Here is a 19559-nt window from a genome sequence, read left to right as displayed (position 1 = left end):
TCTGAAAATGATATAATGGGATAAAAGTTCCAGAACTGTGTTAAGCAGTAGTGGTTTCTTTTTTTTTTCTTCTAGTTTTCTTATGAACATTTACCAAAGAGTAAATGACATGATTAAATGAACCTTCTTACAGAAATGTGGAAAGCATCATTCACTTGACACATTTGTTGTAAATTATAGATCCCTCAAGAACAGAAAAGAAAGAGAGCAAATGTCCTACCCCTGGGTGTGATGGAACTGGCCATGTAACGGGGCTTTACCCCCATCACCGCAGTTTGTCAGGATGCCCACACAAAGATAGGGTCCCTCCAGAAAGTAAGTTCACATTGTTTCATGGAAACTGGGGATAAAACTACAAGGATTTTTCTAGCATGCTGTTAAAACTTTTTATTTTCAAAGTTAATTTTATTTTTCAGTATGGTTTGTCTCAACTTAGTTAACTGTTCTGTGTAACAATTTTTTCCTTTATTCCATCGTTTCCATTCTCTACTAACTTTTACACTAAAACAACAACTTTTAAAGCTGTATTCTTTGATTTTAATAATGCTAGGTTATTCATGTAGATTTATTTAGTCAACAGACAAAAAGGTTTCATGAAGATGTGCACTGCTTTTACTTCTGCGTGCTAATGTCATATCAGCTGTCTCTTGTCTTGTACAGGAATAATTTTATTTGAAAAACTTGGAACCCCTTTCCTCTGTTATTGTTGTATCTTAAACATAATTTATCTTAAACTAATTGATATTATTAAAAATAACAATTTGGCTATATACGCAGTTATAAAACTCAGGATTTTGAGCAATATTTCCCTGTCAGTTACATGGATGGAATTTCCTGTCATGTCAGTGGATTCTGTGCAAAGGAAGTTCACCTGTCTAGGCATAGGTATTAACATAAGGCATAGGGCTCCATTTTTGGAATTCACCTCCTTGATTGGTAGAAATGGCATAGTTCTCTTGATGATAATTGCTCTATGCTGCTATACCCCAGGCAGGTGTCTTGCTAAGGTCCGATTTCAAAATGGAGTTATTCTGTTGAATCCTATGGGCCTAAAATCCCTGTCCATTGGCACTTACTTCTACGGAGTTTTAAGAGGCAAAAGGAAACATTAAAGACAGGATTGCAATGATCTCCAATTTCCCAGGGAAACTAGATGCTGAAGGACAGGAAAGTGGAAATAGATCAGCACACCAAGAGAAGCAGAAATAAGAAGTCTTCTCTTTCATAGTAGTTTCTTCCAGAAATAATGAGGAAGTGCTTTAGGAAACTTTGCTGCATCTTGGTTGATCTCTGAACGCAGTAGATCAGATAGACTTATTCTTCACTTTGTAAGACCCTGTAAGTTTCTGCAACACAAGTATTCTCTCAGTTGCTCAAAGTTCTCTCATTTTTATAAATGGTAAATAAAAAGCTCTGTAGAAGACTATGCAAATCAAAGAAGAATATAGCTTTAAACTGTTTGCATGCTCTTGTACCTACTAAAATGGAAAAGGTGAGCTCATCCTTTTGTTTTTTTCCTGTGATGTTGGCCTTGTGAAGCATGTTTCAAGAACAGCCTTAAATAGTAGGAATTTCAGAGTAAAACTGCATCTGTACATGTTTTAGTACACTGATGATGGGATGATGATGATGGTTATCATTTAATCAGTATATGTGGTTTAAATTTTCAGTTCTTTAAACAGTATTTATTCCATTTTTTAGTCAGTCTCATTTATTGATTCTGTTAGAACTTTTTTTTTGAGTGAGAACTAAATGCAGATTTCCAGACTAGTGCTTGAATGAGAAAACGAGGAATTTGCAGGAGTTGGATAGCCTCTTTCCATAGAGTGATATATTGTCATCCAGCTCTGAGATGTGGATTCAGATACGTCTCACCTAACATGGAATTGTCTCATGTAACAAAAAAGCTTGTGATAATTTGGAACTTCTTAGCTTGAGTTTTGATTCAGAAAAGACCTGCTCTAAGCAGCTGTAGGAGTTAATTTTCCATCTAGTTTGCAATGGAAGCAGATGTAAACCTGTTTACTAGCTTAAGCTTGTTCCACTTGTTTCTTTTTGTACAAAGGTTGGGTTGTTGTTGGTTTTTCTTTTTTTTTTTCTATTATTATTATTATTAGTTGCTTTTTTTTTTTTTCTTTTTTTCCACCGTCCCTCAATTTTTTAACTGCTTATTTTTAATTTTTAGTCTTTTTTAACAAAAATTCTATCACTTGCAGTTTTCATGTCTGTGAAAAATACAAGTTAAAATCTGAAAGGGCCAATTCTTCTCATCAAATAGACATAGCTATGTGGATGTGGGCAGAACTGGGCCCTACATCAATTGGGTTGTCTTGTAGTTAGTATCAAATTCTAATCAGTGTTGCATTGAGGCGTATTTCAAGCAATCCAGTGTTCCACCAGTATAACTTGAGAGCAGATTTTCATTCTCGAGCTTGATACTGTGTGCGTAAAGTCATATATTCCGAGTACATACATTTTCTGGAAGAATTTTTGTAGTCCATGACTTTTTAGTGGACTGTTGCTAGCTCGCTGTTCGCTGTTGAGCAGATCTTTGCTCAGTGTTTTTGTATGAGGATGTGGGAAGTCTTGTGCTTCATTGTTGCACTAGAGACACATTTGATTACAGGTTCTGTAGCCTTCATAACTTTCACTGTTGCCCTGTGTTAGAGTATAGGGTCACAGTACTTACTTCCCTCATCAGGCTTTATTGGCTATGTGTGTCATGTGTATTTTGAGGAATGCTGGTTGTTAATGAATCCTGCTTTGTTTTAAAATGGTTTCATATATACTGGGATTTGATTTTTTTTTTCTTGTTTTCATACTCTGCTGTTTTCTCTTACTCTCCTTGTCAAGTTCTTGCCATGCATGAAAATGTTCTTAAGTGTCCTACACCAGGCTGCACAGGCCGGGGCCACGTAAATAGCAACAGGAATTCCCACCGAAGGTAAGGATGCCATCACTGGACACCAAACTAGAGGGAACAGTGCCTCCAAACTGCAGCCCTTCTAGCTGTCCATGGCAGGGGGGGAGTGTGAATGTGTGTTCTGTTGTGTTGTTTCTAAGATTGACAGATGGTGCATCATGTGCTTTATCTGCTTTAAAGAGTTATATTTTTTCATGTGTTTTCTGAGGAGGATAAATGTGCATTTGCCTCAGAATGGATGAATTGATCTGCAGAACACATTTCAAGCATCCTTAGCTTTTGGGGTGTTTTTTTTTTGTTGTTGTTGTTGTTTTTGTTTGTTTTGGTTTGGTTTTTTTTCTCCTTTCTGTTTTGGTATTAGCAGTGATGTAAAATGAGTATGACTCCCTTACGGGCATGTCACAAGGAGACTGAAGGATCTGCCAACATCATCAAGACTAGGGCAGAGTTCTTGTCTTCACTCTCTTCAGAGATTATATTGCATGAAAAACTCCACTCTACTTCTAAAAATGATTTTTTTTTTATACATGGGAAACAGCATTTTAGGTATACAAACATTGTACGAGATAACTTTTCTACTAAAAATGTACTTTTGACCCTGTAGTCCTCATTCACAACTAAGAAAGATTATGAAAATGTCTCACTACATTAAAAAAATTAGAAGATAAAAATGTTCAATAAAAAAGTCAAAAGGAGATCAAGAAAAAAGGTAACTTTTCTGTAGTTTCCGAAAATTACTAACAGAATCTTACAGAAGGGATGCAATTTCCTTTTAATTTTTTTTAGACAAATAACAAAATTATCAAAATATTTCTGCAACTTTTAGTAGATCACAGTATTCTCACAAAATACAAGATCTTGCTTATTTCTTTATAGTTAAAAAAGAATAGGAAATATGAGTGGAGGGTATCAGGATGCATGGTTCCTATTTAATTTCTTTTTTACTGTTAACTGTAGCATCAATGCGTAAGGGACTACACAGGTACTGAATGCACAGTCTTGTCAAGCTCTGCCTTACTGGAGCCCCGTGTATTTACTGCATGCCTCCTGGAAGACTCTTGTGGGTACCTTACCCTGTACAATTTCTTCTCTGTAGTGGTGCTGCTGTTAGATGCGGCAAAAATCTCTGAGAAGGCATCATGGGATTTACTACTGCTTGAAGCAGTATTCACTTCTGGTTGAATATCTACTAGATTATTAGAGGTGTCTGAAAAGAGCATGTCAATAGAGAGCAGCTGCCCTCTGACATGACTCCAGAGCCCCCTCGACCCTCTGCAGAGGTAGGAAACTGAAGAAGGGCTGAAAGGAGCAGTCTGCAGTCTCTGCTCACCTCCTTCTGCAGCTTTTGGGGCATTTTGCTCTGCTTCGCTATTTTATTTATTTTTTTTTTCCCTGTAGAGAAGGGAACATCTGGGAATGCACTGATTTGCCTTTCATTTTCTTTTCCTGTGGAGAACACAGAGAACTGCAGTCGCATAAACACGCAATAGACCATGACAAGGAAAGGATCCCCTCCATTGTCAGGTCACAGGTTTTTACAGCTTCACTAAGAGCACCATCTGCTGGCATCAGATACTTATTTTTTACTGATTTTTTTTTTTTTTTTTTTTTTTTAAAGGCTTATTTTAGTCACTGCAATAGTAGTTCAGCATTTTCAAATTAAATTGAATTTCAAGTGCAGAATTTCCTTTCAAGTTGTATCATCTATTATTAGAAAACATACCTTAGTGCTTGAATTTCATGAAAAATCACTAGGCATAACATATCTGAGATGTAGATTTAGAGACCTTAGACCAAATTTTGCACTCATTTATATAACTTGCTTTTGATGAAGGTGAATAAAGTGTGAAGCAGTGCAAAATTTGGCCTACATGGTGTTTAATCATCCTTAAAAACCATTTCATTGACAACATTTGTAGATTCATAAAGGTTACAAGTCTGCTAACAGAGCTGCACAATAGATCCCAGGTTATTCTCCTCTTTTACTGGTATGTTCACTGGGTGACATTCATAAATAATCTACCCACATACAATCAGAGAAGAACAGTTCTAAGATCTACCATGTAACTTTGAAAACAGAAGAAAGGAAGTCTATAGAAAATCCACATGACCAAAAAGCTTTTGGAAAGTCTTTTCCTTCAGATTCATCCTGATACACGCTAAGGAGGAGAAGGAGTAATTGGATCAGTGCTATAATGTGAAACTACGCAGGACAAGAAAATTAAATTTCCTTTCTGTAATTGCAGCCTCTCTGGATGTCCTATTGCTGCAGCAGAGAAACTGGCTAAAGCTCAAGAGAAGCATCAGAACTGTGATGTGTCAAAATCAAACCAGGCATCAGATCGGGTTTTAAGGTATTAGAAATCACTATAATACTTATTATATGCAGAATTCATCACACATTCACCTAATCTGAGAATTTATATTTATATACATTGTATATACATATATATCTCCTTTAAAGAAGAGTTAGAATTAGGGCTTCTGGATCCAATTCTCACAGAGTATGTTTCCCACTCAATTTACATGGGGGAGGGTTGGTAATTATTTTGGCAAATACATGTAAAGCTGAAAAGCTCATTTTTGTCTTAGGCATTGTTTGGTGTAAAGATGACTGCTGGAGTGCAAAGTCTAAGAACAGTGTGAAAAAAGTTGGTATCTTTTGGGAATAAACTAATATTTACCGGTAAGTCTTGGTTTTTTCAGCAGGCTTTTACTAGTAAATATCAGTTTAAATTAAACCAGAAGCCCTATTTGCATTACCAAAATGGTTGCAGACCTTTTTAACAGGACACTTGGAAAAATGATGAATACAGCTTAGATCCCAAAATAAAGTCAGGTGTAGTTCTTTGTTCCTCTACTCACTTCCAGGAAGGATGAAAAGAAAGAAAATTTGTGCTAAATTTTATATGATCTTGAACCTCTTTGACACAATTATACTCCTTCTCTTCATCCATATATTCTTTATTAATCCAAAGCTATAACTGGCTTTCCACTAATGTCTCCTCTTTTGAGATGTATGGGTGGAAAAATACTGTTTCTAAGGAGCTGAAGTGTGAAGGATACATGTGAAAGAACTAGACTTCTGCATGATTATTCCAGCCTTGTAGTGATGATGCCCCAAGAGCTGCAGAATTTCTCAGTGGATACTGCGGTATTTGTGGGCTGGGATAGGTACATCCCTCACAGCTGTCAGGAGGAGCATGGAGGAGCTACCATAGCTTTAGTTCCCAGCATTTCCTATTTATCCCATTCATTTCTTAGTATTGGATTATCTTCTAGATTTGAAATCTGATAGGGTTGCTTAAAATGAAATTTTGTGTTATCAAGATTATTCTTTGCATATTCTCTAAAGCTTCATCTAGTCATAATATTTAAAAACAACAACAACAACAACACCGTTTGGACAGAACTAAGAACACAGATTTATTGCTCACATCTGTGGATTTTTTTTCTTGGGCCTATTGACTTCTTTCCTTGGATTTTTTTTTTTTATTTTTTTTTTTTCTTAACTACCCCCAATTCAGATTATTCTACTTTTCATGTAGCATCCCAGACAGTTTTCTTAGAGAAAGATTCTTAAAGCCTATTAATAAACAAGAGCTTATGTGAGAATAGCACAGTTTCTCATTGGTGGAAAAAGGCAAATAAAAAAATACAGTGGTTTTTATCACTGTTCATTGGGGATGCCATACAAAGAAGGCAACTGCTCAAAAGCAGCATCCAGTTTGCTGGAAAACTCCCTAGGAAATTACACTGCAGTCTTAATGTTGCTTGTGAGTCTACCCTGTGTTTCACATTTTATCAGCAATGCAGATAATGCTTTCATCTTATCTCTTACTTCCCTTTTACCTTTAAGTCACTGAAGTCTTTGAGAGGAAGAACTTGGGAGTTAATTATAATATTTACATGCAGGCAACTAATAGGGAGACAGGGATGTTCCGAGACTAAGTCTTGAATATTTGTCTTCATCCCAGTTTCCATCCCACTTTCATTTAGAATTTCTTAAAGAGAAATCAAATTCATAAGACCTCTGTTCCATAGAAATTTTGGATTTACACTGAATATACAAGAATTGAACTACATTTTATGTTAGCTGAACGTGGATTGTCTTGAGGTAGTATCAAAATAATATTCATATCAGCTCATTGTGTTAATGCTCCCACTGTGCTTTGGAGGAAGAAATATCCAAAGAAGTGAGCAAACATAAATCAAAGGAAATAGTATGACTAATGTGATTTTTTTGGGTGTTCTTTACATAAATATCCTAAATTATATGAAAATGAATTGGTTCAGATAACACATAATATTCAAAACCTAATTCTTAATAGATAACACATTCCATTTTGCCAACCTTCCTCTGGTCTTGACTGAGTTTATGATCTTACAACTGTTCCTTCTATTTCCACTGGTTGTAAATGCAGTAAAGAAAAAAAAAAAGGAGAAAAAAAAAAAAAAAAAAATTGACACTATGATTCTTGATTCCAGCAGAAGCACCTAAGGTGTACTGTTCATCATCTTTACCTCCTGCTAAATGCAGTGGGTAGGCAAGCATCACTGCATAGAATCTGCTTGCTATAACCCATTTATATAACACTTTCTTGTGTAGGAAGGGTTTGCAAGATCTGACCTTGCTTTATACACTGAAATCTAATGAGTTCTGTGTCCACATGCAGAAGACAGTGTGACAGTGGAGAAGTTCACTACAGCATTCCTTCACTGAGATTTCAAACTTTCTTCAAGGGCCTGAAAGAGATCAGTTGGGACTTTTCCTGACTATCTTCTCTGATCCTAAAGGAAAGAGATATTTAGCTGATATACATTTATTCTGTATTCACTCAGATAACTTTGCTTGAGATATTTGTGTAGCAAGATTTTGCAGCTCCTGCCCAAACCCTGCATTTAGGGGTGAGCAGGACACGTGAGGCAGCTGGAAGTCCACAGAAATAGTGAGAGTATCCTGTGTATTTCTCAGCATCAACTCTATACTGAAGGATGAAACAAGACTAACTCCTTTGGAAAACGTACAGGAGAACAGCATGCAACTCTGTTGAAAAAGATTTAGAGGAAACTCCATTAATTAAATCGAGCTTCCCATGCTTTTTTTTTTTTTTTTTTTTTTTTTTGACATTTGAAGGAATTTGTTCAAACTTCTTCTGTCAGTTCACTTGTCCTTTTTTGATTCACCTCCCAAAAAGAAAATGTTTGCTATGTGATGCAATTACAAAGGGAAAGTGGAACCCTGGGGTATTTTAAAACAGAATTTTAAAATACTTTTAGATACAGAATACATTTAGCTGTATTAGAATTAATTTTGTCTAGGCTTTGTTCAAGAAAATATGTATTGTTTGTCTGCTGAAAATAACCAAACAAAGCAAATGCAATAATCTATTGCTGTCTCATGAGTGCAAGAAATAACTAAGATTTTCTAATCTGAACTATAAATTATGCACAAACACAGTAAACTGAACTGCGTCTAACAAACTTTACATATCTTTAATTTCTAGGCCCATGTGCTTTGTTAAGCAATTGGAGATCCCTCAGTATGGCTACAGAAACAATGTCCCCACCACCACACCCCGCTCCAACTTGGCCAAGGAACTAGAGAAATACTCTAAGACTACGTTTGAATATAACAGTTATGACAACCATGCCTATGGCAAGAGAGCCATAGCTCCCAAGGTGCAATCCAGGGATATATCCCCCAAAGGATATGATGGTAGGAGGTGCACACTCTTATACATGAGAGACAAGTTTGCAGTTAACCATGTTGTTGTATATGTAAACATCATATAAATAAGACATGTTTTCATGTTCATATAGTATTATGAGGAATGCTGTCATGTGTAAGTTCTTTTTAAAGGCCTTTTTAAAAAGCATTGTTTTATATGGTCCTTGCTTCACAATTGTTGCACTGGCAAAAGAACATCTCCAGCTATTAAGCTCCTGGGATGTGTTGTGATTGCAGTAAAACTAAGGAATAGAACTAGTTCTTGTGATGCAGGAACACTGCATTATGTTGCTGTCTGGGAGACCTGGCCTCATGGGTCACATTAGGATTCTCATTTCTGTACAGCAGTTCAAGTAACTCATAAAGATAACATACGTACTCTGTGGGGATGTGGAAGTAGAAAACCTGGATCTCATTGCACTTCAAATATCTATGCTACTTACGTAATGAGGCATTTGTGCTCATCCTTGTGAATTTCTGCTTTTATCCTTGTGCATACACCTGTAGAGTTCTCTGGGGAACCTCACATTACATTTAGAAATAGACTGAAAGTGGCTTCAGTTCAAATGAATAAAATAGTGTCCATCAGGCAAGAGGATTTTCACTAGAGGACAAAAATGAACTACACGATGAAGAATGCAGGATTTGGATTGTAACTTATGAGGACATCAAGATTTTTTCAGAGCAATACTAATTTGATATAATAATAAGTGTCTTTTTTTTTTTTTTTTTTTTGGTTGGTTGGTTGATTGGTTAAAATATTTGATGCTATTTGCTTACTACTGTAGGAAATTTCAAGTAGATGCCAGATTTTTGGTTAGGAAAACAGAAATAAATGCACTAAATAAAATATACTGTTGTCTGAGCACAGACTCTGACATCCAAAAATAGGCAAGTGGAAAAAGGGAAAATTGATGCAGCTCCCACCTTTTGGATATTTTGTTTTCTTTAGAATCAACAGGCATATTTTTCCACTGCAGCAGAAAGGAGAAGAGTTATGAAAGGCAACTTATTTTTGAGTAAAAGTGTCTGTTTTTCTTCTCTTGTACACTCCTCACATTTGCCTGTCAGATTAAGGGCTTGAGCGTTACTAAAGGTAATGCACTAACTGTAACTGTGGTTAGTAAGTTAATGATATAAGAAAAACTGTTGCATATATCTTCTGTCTACTCTTGTAAAGGACAAGAAACAGTGTGTTAATAGGGAACCTGTGAATATGCATATGTATGGATTGAATTACTGATGTTTGAGCAAGTAATGCATATTTTTTCTCATTTAAGACCCTTCAGCAAAGAAATAGAATATTTCAGCAAAGAGATAGAAAGGGTACTTTTTTCCAAATCATCAGAATTTATAAATACAGGTAGCATTAAACACCAGTTCAACAGTGAATATTGAGTGATATACCTATCTTTCTACATTCTCACCTTCCTTTGATATGGATTAGAATTTTACTTCGGGAATCTTTGGACTGGGACAAGCTTGTTTCACTGCTCGGTTATCTAAGTCACAGGGGACAGAGGGATACAAAATACACATGATTCATGCTAGTACAGCAAGTATACATTCTTCTTGTGTACTGAGAAAACTGTTGCTCATTACAGCTGGAGCAGGTTGTTTGACAAATGAAGGCAAATTTCCAACGGATTTACTCCATACTGCATACTCTGCAGGAGGTGGCACATGCTGTAGCTGCATGTGATGTGTGTGTTGTTTGACCAGGCAGATATGCTGACTTGATCCCAGGCATCATTTGAGTTTTTGTTTGTGATCAATCAGTGATATTCACAAAACCTTTAGAATCCATAGATCTTTAATATTACATAATCGCTCCATCATGTTTGTCTTAAATGGACAAATGGCTTCAGAGTTCCTCAGGAAAATCAGTTAAAGAATAAGCAAAATTCTGACACTGACATTCAGCAGGACAAAGATTTTGTTGACAGCTATTGGAAATAGTTGAATATGAAGGCAATTTCAGGAAGAGTCTCTTAACTTAAAAGAGACGCTTCCTCGAGAAATTTTGCAGCATTTCTAAGTGATTTCATAGCTGTGTGTAAAATAAATTATTGATTAATTGTATCAAGACCACTATGGAGGTACTGTGTGTGTACTTCTTGTGTGTGTGTGTCGGCACATACACATTTATGTAAGAGCAAATTATGTTTTGAAAAGTATTTTCATCTTGAAAATACTGAAAGAAAGCCTGAATTTTCTGGGGAACTTGCATCTAAGCAGCAGTCTATTTTTTCTGACCATGTAAGAGGTGACAAACAGTCTAGGGGCATGAAAAATCAATACCTTCATGTTTCAGTCTTATTTTTAACTGTAAGCAAGCATTGTATTTTCATCAACAGAGAAAAGGTATATGTTCTAAAAGTGTATGGCTGCGAGTGACATGAGCATAAATACATCCTTCGTGTTGTTTTCTTGATTTTTTTTCAGTAATCTTTAACAACAAACAAACAAAAATGGATACTTTGTATTGTGAGATAGAATGCTCCAATAACTCCTGAAGAATAAGCCCTGGTTGTGTTTGTGTATTTGCCTTATCTTTTATACCAGTTTCATGGTTGTTCACATCTTGGGGTTTATTGGGTTATTGGTATATAGCAGCCAACATAAAAAACAGCTAGACTCAGCATGCAGAGGAGATAGCAGCCCTCCCAGTTTCTCAGATGATGACAGAAACTCCTCTCACCCCACCAATAATGGTGGGACCTTCTGTCAAAACATTGAGAAAAAATGTTAGGGTGGGATTCGTCTGACCATATCTAGAATTCTATTATGTATACCACCTATATCTAAACTAATCATTTTCAGATCCATAGAGAAAGATAGATGCTTCTTTGATGCCGTTCATCTCTCCTGAAGTACACATTTAAACTAGGTGCATCACTGCTCAGAAGTTCTAATTTTTTCTATTGCTAATAGAGAAAGCTTATAGTGACTAGATCAGATACCTGAAATAAGGTGAGATTAATCTCACTGTGCGAGTAATAAAAATCATTGAAACTGTAATTAATGTCCTTAATAAGTTCAGTATATAGGCAATACTGGGGATGGGGTTCTCTGAGTAGAGTTAAGTTCCATTCAGAATATCAGAGTTTGCTCCTTTAAGTTGTTGAGATATCTCCCACTCCTCTGTTGTTAATTAGAAAGAGGAGAATGTAGACTTAGAGACATTCTCTGTAATTAGCCCCTAGATATGCTTGGTAGACAGCCAGTATGCTAGAAATACAGTGGATTGGACTTGTATCTATTATTAATGGAATAATAATAGATATTATCATATCCATCTTTGGTTTCACTGCTGGATCATAAAGCATAGGTGGACTGGAGAGCTCCAGAATGTGGTGTCACAGAGTTGGGCTATGTAGCAAGCAGAATTGTGATAGTGAAACAGTGTAGTTTCCCCTTCCTTAGCAATGGACTTGATTTAATTCATTATAAATTGGTGATCTTTGTTTCTCGAGAAAAGCTAACATGGGGCGAGCAGTCTGGGCTATATGACTTGTTTTAAAATGTGCACTTACAGTTAATTTAAAATAACCATGGCCATTTCTCTCCAAGTTTTGCTTAAATCATTGGTTATCTAAAAGCTAAGAACTGTGTAGCATGCATATAGCACTTTAAGCCTTCAAAGTGTTTTGCAAGTGAATCACAACACAACTAAATTTTAGAAGGAATTTTCTATTTATAGGGAAAATGAATTCAAGGGATAATATAGCTTGACCAAGGCCACAGAGGAGTCCATATCAGAGCCTGCATGAGTTTCTGATGGTTAGTCCTATGTATAAAGCTGCCTATTTCCCCCCTTTAACACACATTGTTACATATATGATTTCACATGTAGTATGTCTCTTACGTTCATTCAGATGTGACCTCCTGTGAGAAGACTAGCATTCTTTTGCAAATAACATAAGCCTTATTTGTTCGTATAAATTTTGAAAGATATTTCTAATTTGACATGCTTAGCTGTACAGGGTGCTTGCTGTGTTAACACAGGAGAAACTGAATTATTCAATTGTTTCCTTCCTTAAATATAGAAAAATTCTTGTGTGTGTTGGATGGCATTACAAAGTAAGAATGGATAAATGCTGAATTTTTAATGACTGCCACTGACTACTGTATTAATAATGAAACTCTGGAGAAATTGTTCGCAGGTTTATTAGTAGTGGATACCCTGCAAAAGCAGTGCTACTATGTGTTTAAAACAAAGAAAAGTGATGAATGTTCAGCATTAGCTTCGCTTAAAAAAATCACACCCTGTGCATTATGTGGCTTTCCATCTGTTATGCATTAAGTGAAACACTATTTCCTTTACAGTAAAAATAGCACAGTGATTTTTTCATTTTTTTGAAGAAGAGAGATGACATAAGCTCTAGCAGAGATATTTTGCTTTCTGATTCTTCTTTTGAATACTACCTGCCTAGCACAGCAGCCTATGGTTCACAAATGGGCTATGCTCATGGGAGCAGATTATTATATGTACGTCTGCTCAGACAAATGCACCTGAAGAGTCTGGCATTTAAATGGAACCCATCACAGAAGAGCTCTAGCTAGAGTCTGACCTTTTTTGTATAGCTCTCTAATCAGCATGCTAGTTTGTTATTGTTATACTGTGCTATACGGTATGATCTCTGCAGTATACATTTCCATCTTAAGGGGAAATAGTCATGGTAATACCCGTTTATGTATCCTATGACCTTGACTTTTATGTGAGAATATGTAAACTTTCAGATTTTGGAGACTAGCTGACACCTTCTTGCATCTTATAGAAGTGCTTTTAAATAATTTATTTGGGGGAAGGATTGGAGAAATAAGTGGGCTAATAGGACTGTTTTGCATTATTATTATAATACATTTGGCTGTAAGGAGCATGTTTTAATGCAGTGCAGCAGTTCTACATTGTATTTAAATAGAATGGAAGTGAGCTTTGTCAGTGTGTTAGTGGTTTCTGCCAGTCAGAATACAGTGCTCTGTGTCTCAGTATGAGCAGTAATGAGCATCTTTGGCCCTTACTGTTTTTATAAAGAATTGTAAGCACTTGAATGTTTGAAGCTGGGGGTGATTCACTTAAGATTGTTTCCATTTATGCAGCTACTGCTTTTGCCTGTGTGAGATCCGTGGAATAACTTACATGTGGCCACTTTTTTTCTTCTTTCATCATGTTCTTGTCTTCCTCTCCTTTCTGATGGCCAGTCTCCTAGTGTGTATAGGAAGAAAAATCCTTTTAGGAAGTGTGTAGTGTTAAGAATATATGGTTAGCACTTTGGTCCAGAAACCCAAGCCCTTTCAGCGTGCTTGATGTCCAGTAGTCCTCGGGAGTCTAGACCTTAATAGTACACTTGCTCATGTAGCTATTAAAGATTTTATAATGTTATGTTGCCCCTCTTTAGTAAAACTGAACAAACTGAGCAGATTCTACCTTTTGTCTGATTCTGTATATGGGTAAAAGCAGTGTTTCTTTGAGTTTTTATTGTTTTCTAAATCCAGCCTGTTTGTCAGAAGAATTCATGATCACATCATACAGATTTGTATGGGGGATTATTTCATACAAACTCATATATTTAGCATATAAAAATCACAGGCAGAAATCAAGAAATACAGCCATCATTCTTATTGCTTTTTTTTTTTTTTTTTTGCATTGGTTACTGTTGCTCATTATAAATTTCACCTCCAGCAGTTTGTTTTTCTCTTCACTTATGCAGAATGCTAGTTCGTTTGAGTCATACTTGTCATATTTCTTCCCACAGCTAAACGTTACTGTAAGAATTCAAGTCCAACCAGCAGCACAACAAGCAGTTATGCCCCTAGCAGCAGCAGCAATATGAGTTGTGGTGGAGGCAGCAGTGCCAGCAGCACCTGCAGCAAGAGCAGCTTTGACTACACTCATGACATGGAGGCAGCACACATGGCTGCTACTGCAATTCTGAATCTCTCCACCCGCTGCAGGGAGATGCCTCAGAACCTCTCCACTAAGCCTCAGGATCTCTGTGCAAGGGTAAAAATCAGTAATTCTGTATGTTGATGAAGATTCGTCTTTACTGCACTAGCTTTGTGCCTCTGATAGAAAGAAGAGTGGTTTTTTTGTGGTTTTTTTTTTCTTTTACTCAAAATTAACATAATCTTATGTTTCTGCTAAAGCAGTAAAAAAAAAAATAAAAAAGGAATTTGCTCTCAAATATCTTGGGAAAACCCGATCGGTATATAATCCGAAAGCATGATAGCATGTACTCCCTCGTTTTTTAATTTGTCTCTTACTGGTGAGATCTGTAATTATAAAAGATGTTTGAATTGCTCAAGTGGTATTAATTGCACTACAGATTTTTTGCTAAACACTGTCTGATTCATCCATTTTGTGAGAAGATCAAGATTTAATGATATAATTTCATTTAAAAGTTGTATATGAGACCTCAGGTTGTAAGATCTATTAAAAAGAAATCTATGCTGCTTGTATGTTAGAATTTCTTGCCTGTGTATGGTATCACAGTTCTTAAGTCACTGCATTAAGCATTTGAAACAAACAGTAAATCCTCCAGTACATGTGATTTCAAAGGTGCAGATGTTCTGCATGTTCATAGTTTCAGTATGTTATGAAATGACTGTGGAGACAAATAATAAATGTTGTTAAGCTTTATGTACTAAGAAAAACAGTATGCTATTAGCATTCAGTAAATATTTAGCAAAATATTTGTTTTTTAATTTTAAACATTACTTTTTGACTCTGATAGCTATTAAAAGATTAGTATTTAATATACATCAACAAGCAGTACAGTGATACCTATGGGAGACCACTAGATGGCTGAGTAGACAGATGCAGTGCAGTGGGAAGATTTTTATTGTGCTTATAGGAGAGATTTTGAGCTGGCAGACATGTTCTTTTCTTCTTCATTTAGACAAAGGTTTCTTTATTTTCCATGTAAAAGCCTCTAGAAGTTTCTTAGGAAACTAAACCCTTAGCAGCAGATAGAACCCAATTTAATCTGAAATGGTTGGTGACTGTTTACAGATGCTGCTTTTTACATTGATGTTCTTTAGTAATATTGAAGAGGTAAATCTCCTTCTGGAATGTAAAAAAATACAGTTGTATTCTGTATCAAAACAGTGTAAAAAGTTGGAATAAAATACCTTTTTTCTTATATGTTAAAGACAGAAGGTGCCTCTATCCTAATGTTTCGCCCTATCTAAAACCTGGATGAATGACTCCAAGAGAATTCACAAATATTTTCTAAATAAAACTAGAAGGGTAATATCAATTGTATTTATGTTATGAGAAAAGGCAGTAATTGATCAAAAAGGGATTTGCATTCACAATGCTTTCCTGCAGCTCTTTTGTTACTAGAGGGAGTCTCTAGACATACAAGGAGTCAGTAGCATTCACACCAGCTTTGAAACCAAATTTCTTGTGTATTTCTGTATTTCGCAGTATCTCAGTTGCCACAGAACTTGTCACAACTATTGCATTATATAAATTTATTCATTATAAAGGCAGAATACAAAATGCTAATACTCTTATATCTGCAGTGAAGGAACAGTGAAATTTAAAGGCATTTCCTGTTCCTGTAACGTTGCCTAATATTGTCCAAAAGACTTATTTTGGTGCCCTCTGTTTATTTTTAATTCCTTGACAGAATCTGTTACAAACCGACTGTTAATGCTGAAGACACAAAGAAACAAATTTATTTGATGCTAGCTACTTTTTTTCCACTCTAATCACCTGGTCAGGTGTCAGGACTTTAAACAAGAATTATGCAGATATTAACTCAGAGGTATTCACTTGTCACAGAGCAAACCAAGAAGATAAAGGCAACAACAAGAAAATATCTTCAGAGATTTCTCATTTTCACCTGTTTTTTTTTTTGCACCTGTTTTTCTGGGTGGTGGGAGAGCATAATGAAGGCTCTTGCCCTGTCCCCTTAAACATCAGATTTAGCCATTCAGGAAGAAATCTACTAGAATAGCATTAATGTTGCGTAATAGCATCATGCTATGTGTAGGAGGGGGCTCAATGCTTTCAATCTATACAGGAATGGAAATACATTTTATTATTCTGCTAGGCAATCAAATATATTGAAGAACACAGAGAGGCAGCAGTTTGATAGTGTGAAGCTAAATTAACAATATTTTTCTTCTTTTGACAGAATCCTGATATGGAAGTCGATGAAAATGGGACCTTGGACCTGAGTATGAACAAGCAGAGGCAACGAGATGGTTGCTGTACCATTTTGACACCACTGGAGCCAATGTCACCACAACGACAAGCTGTGATGAACAACCGCTGTTATCAACTGAATGAGGGTGACTGCTGGGACTTACCAGTGGACTACACAAAAATGAAGCCCAGTAGGATAGATGAAGATGATTCCAAAGAGATTAATGTATGTCTTTTTCATTTAATCGTTCTCATTCAGTCTACTTTTTGTAATCCATTGTATTTCTGGTATTTGGGGGGAAAGAGGAAACAATAGGTGTTAAAGTGGTGGTTTTCTACCAAACTTCTGCTGGTTAATCTTTAGAAATACATCATGCTGACACACATCTGATCTGTGACTAAGTTCCATAAGACAACATTTGAACCAGGAATTTGAATCATGTTTTCTAACAATATCATCTTTTTAACAAATATTTTCTGCTGAAAAGATGTTTCACTTTATCCAGATTATGATATTCTATATAAGCAAGTTGACAGAACTGTGCAATACTGGGATAATCGGCTCTCAAGATCAGATATCCCACTGAATCTGAAAACCATAAATGATGTGCTGAATGTTTGAAAGTATGTATTGCTTAGAAATCAATTTAAACAAAACCATCAGAATGTAATGTAAGCTTTCAACTATTTCAGCTAATCTTCTTCTAGATTACTTGTGTACTCCTGTTAGCTCTGTGTGTGAAAGTGCCTGTATTAATGAAGTACTTTGTTTAAAGAATTATACAAAGAAGGGATATTTGAAATTGGTATTACTTTCCAATTCAGAATACTAAGATAACAGCAAGACCCTTTAAACAGAAAAGGCAAATAAACACAATAAGCTAGTGAATTTATGTTTCAATACTTAGATCATGTGGGATGTGTTCTTGTGTGAGCCAAGACACTGAAATAAACCTGCTGACAAGTTTTAATGCCACTGATTTTGTTTGTCAGTTTTCAACTCTTATCCGCTGTATAGCTTACAATGCTACATTCAATATATAATAGATGTTTGGAGACTTCAGTACACTGTTCTTTGTTTTTCCTTGGTGTAAACTATTAAAATTAGGCTAATAATTTGTGTGTGATAGATTTCAGGCCTATTTTAATTAAAACTTAAAACTAAGTTCAATGCCTTTCACACATATAACAAAGTAGCATTTCCACTGTGTACTGCATACATTCTATCTCTGGTATTAGTCACAGTTCTGTTATTAATTTCACTGGAATTAGGAAAATCTATCTTTATCAATGAAATATGAGGTGAAAAATACAATATGAAGTATTTCTCAGTGCAAACATCATGATACATTTCTGCTGTGGTGTTTGTAGCACCATCTGCAGGAATCTCTAAATCAATGCATTTAACCACTTAGTTCCTGAAATAGATGGTTTTGAATTACCTAGTGCATCAGTAATGTTAATTTTAAATTATATGATTACATTTTGCAAGACAGATCCATTGAGGTTTGCCCCAAACTTCCAGTTGTTACATTTGTTCCTATTTCATCTTTGGTGTGTTCTGAACTATTAAAGTTATTAAGATGGCTCTTTGATGAACCAGATGCTACATTTATTCTTTATTCCTATTCCTCAGTTTTGCAGTGTCTTTAGAAAAAGTATTAACTATTTATCTTAAATGAAAATAATACATCAGATATAAAAATAAATGTTTTGCTTTTTTTTTTTTTTTTCTTTAATTAAATAGCCTAATTATTTCCCACACACTGCAAAGAATGCATCAGAGTATGCAAGGACTGTTTAAAAGTTTGGTAGGTGAAAGAATATGAAATAATTGCATGTTTTTTCTTCAATTAAGTAGGATAAAAAAGGAGATAATCTCTGATGACTCTAATTTGTAATATTTTATGAAAGTTGTGACCTCACCTAGCTGAGACTAATGCTCATTTATTTGCCTGTAGCCAGAAGATTTGGATCCTTTCCAAGAGGCACTCGAAGAAAGAAGGTATCCTGGTGAAGTTACAATCCCAAGTCCTAAACCCAAATACCCTCAATGCAAAGAGAGCAAAAAGGATTTAATAACGTAAGCATAATGTGAGGTGAAATTATTTTTCTCCTTTTAACCTTTTCTCCCTTGTCTTTTTTAAACAAACAAGTACATATACGCCTTGCAGTATGAGCATGCAACATTTGCAGCATATAAATGTTTCAAACTGCCAGTTAAGTAAAGTGATAAGCTAATGTGTATTTGCTTGTTCTTAATGATGCTATATTGTATTGAGACGCCATTTTCATTTAATCCTGTTCATTTTGCAGCTTTTCAATTAGGATGCTTAAAACCCCTTGCAGTCATTGCAGCTAAACTGGAAACAATGAAACTTTTAAAAGCTTTTTTTTTAAACATACTTACTATTTTGGCTGTTTTTGTTTTTGTTTGGTGGCAGATGTCCAACACCAGGGTGTGATGGGAGTGGTCATGTGACTGGTAATTACGCCTCACATAGAAGGTGTGACTTCATTTTTTTCATGGTGGATTCTGTCTTTTCAATTTATTGTTTTCAGCTTACCTCAACAATGCTGTCAAAGTAAAACGTTGAACTATGTGTTAACCCTTTGAGTAGTATATGTTGATCTTAAAAGCATGCTAATTTGTGTGTTGTATAAGCGTCTTTTATTTTTAAATAGATTACTAAAATTTCCAAAGCATTCTAAGCATTTAAGTAGTTAACCCAGGAAACACAAATATT

The 19559-nt window shown here is 35.6% G+C and overlaps 1 protein-coding gene across 3 annotated transcripts in view; it reads left to right on the top strand.

Moving 5' to 3' along the window:
• MYT1L (myelin transcription factor 1 like) overlaps nucleotides 1-19559 on the top strand; it is a gene marked incomplete at both ends in the record, with an annotated part of 124509 nt that overhangs the window by 52949 nt on the left and 52001 nt on the right. For all 3 annotated transcript variants that reach the window (XM_079532453.1, XM_079532452.1, XM_079532454.1), the window contains 7 exons: nucleotides 181-315; nucleotides 2854-2944; nucleotides 5170-5277; nucleotides 8431-8642; nucleotides 14414-14661; nucleotides 16802-17038; nucleotides 18774-18895. In XM_079532453.1, coding sequence (XP_079388579.1) covers nucleotides 181-315; nucleotides 2854-2944; nucleotides 5170-5277; nucleotides 8431-8642; nucleotides 14414-14661; nucleotides 16802-17038; nucleotides 18774-18895 — 1153 coding nt within the window. The remainder of the gene's footprint in view (nucleotides 1-180; nucleotides 316-2853; nucleotides 2945-5169; nucleotides 5278-8430; nucleotides 8643-14413; nucleotides 14662-16801; nucleotides 17039-18773; nucleotides 18896-19559) is intronic.

The sequence above is a fragment of the Tetrao urogallus genome, assembly GCF_951394365.1.
Source record: "Tetrao urogallus genome assembly, chromosome: 2".
NCBI lineage: Eukaryota > Metazoa > Chordata > Aves > Galliformes > Phasianidae > Tetrao > Tetrao urogallus.
This window is presented reverse-complemented; position numbering and strand designations above follow the sequence as displayed.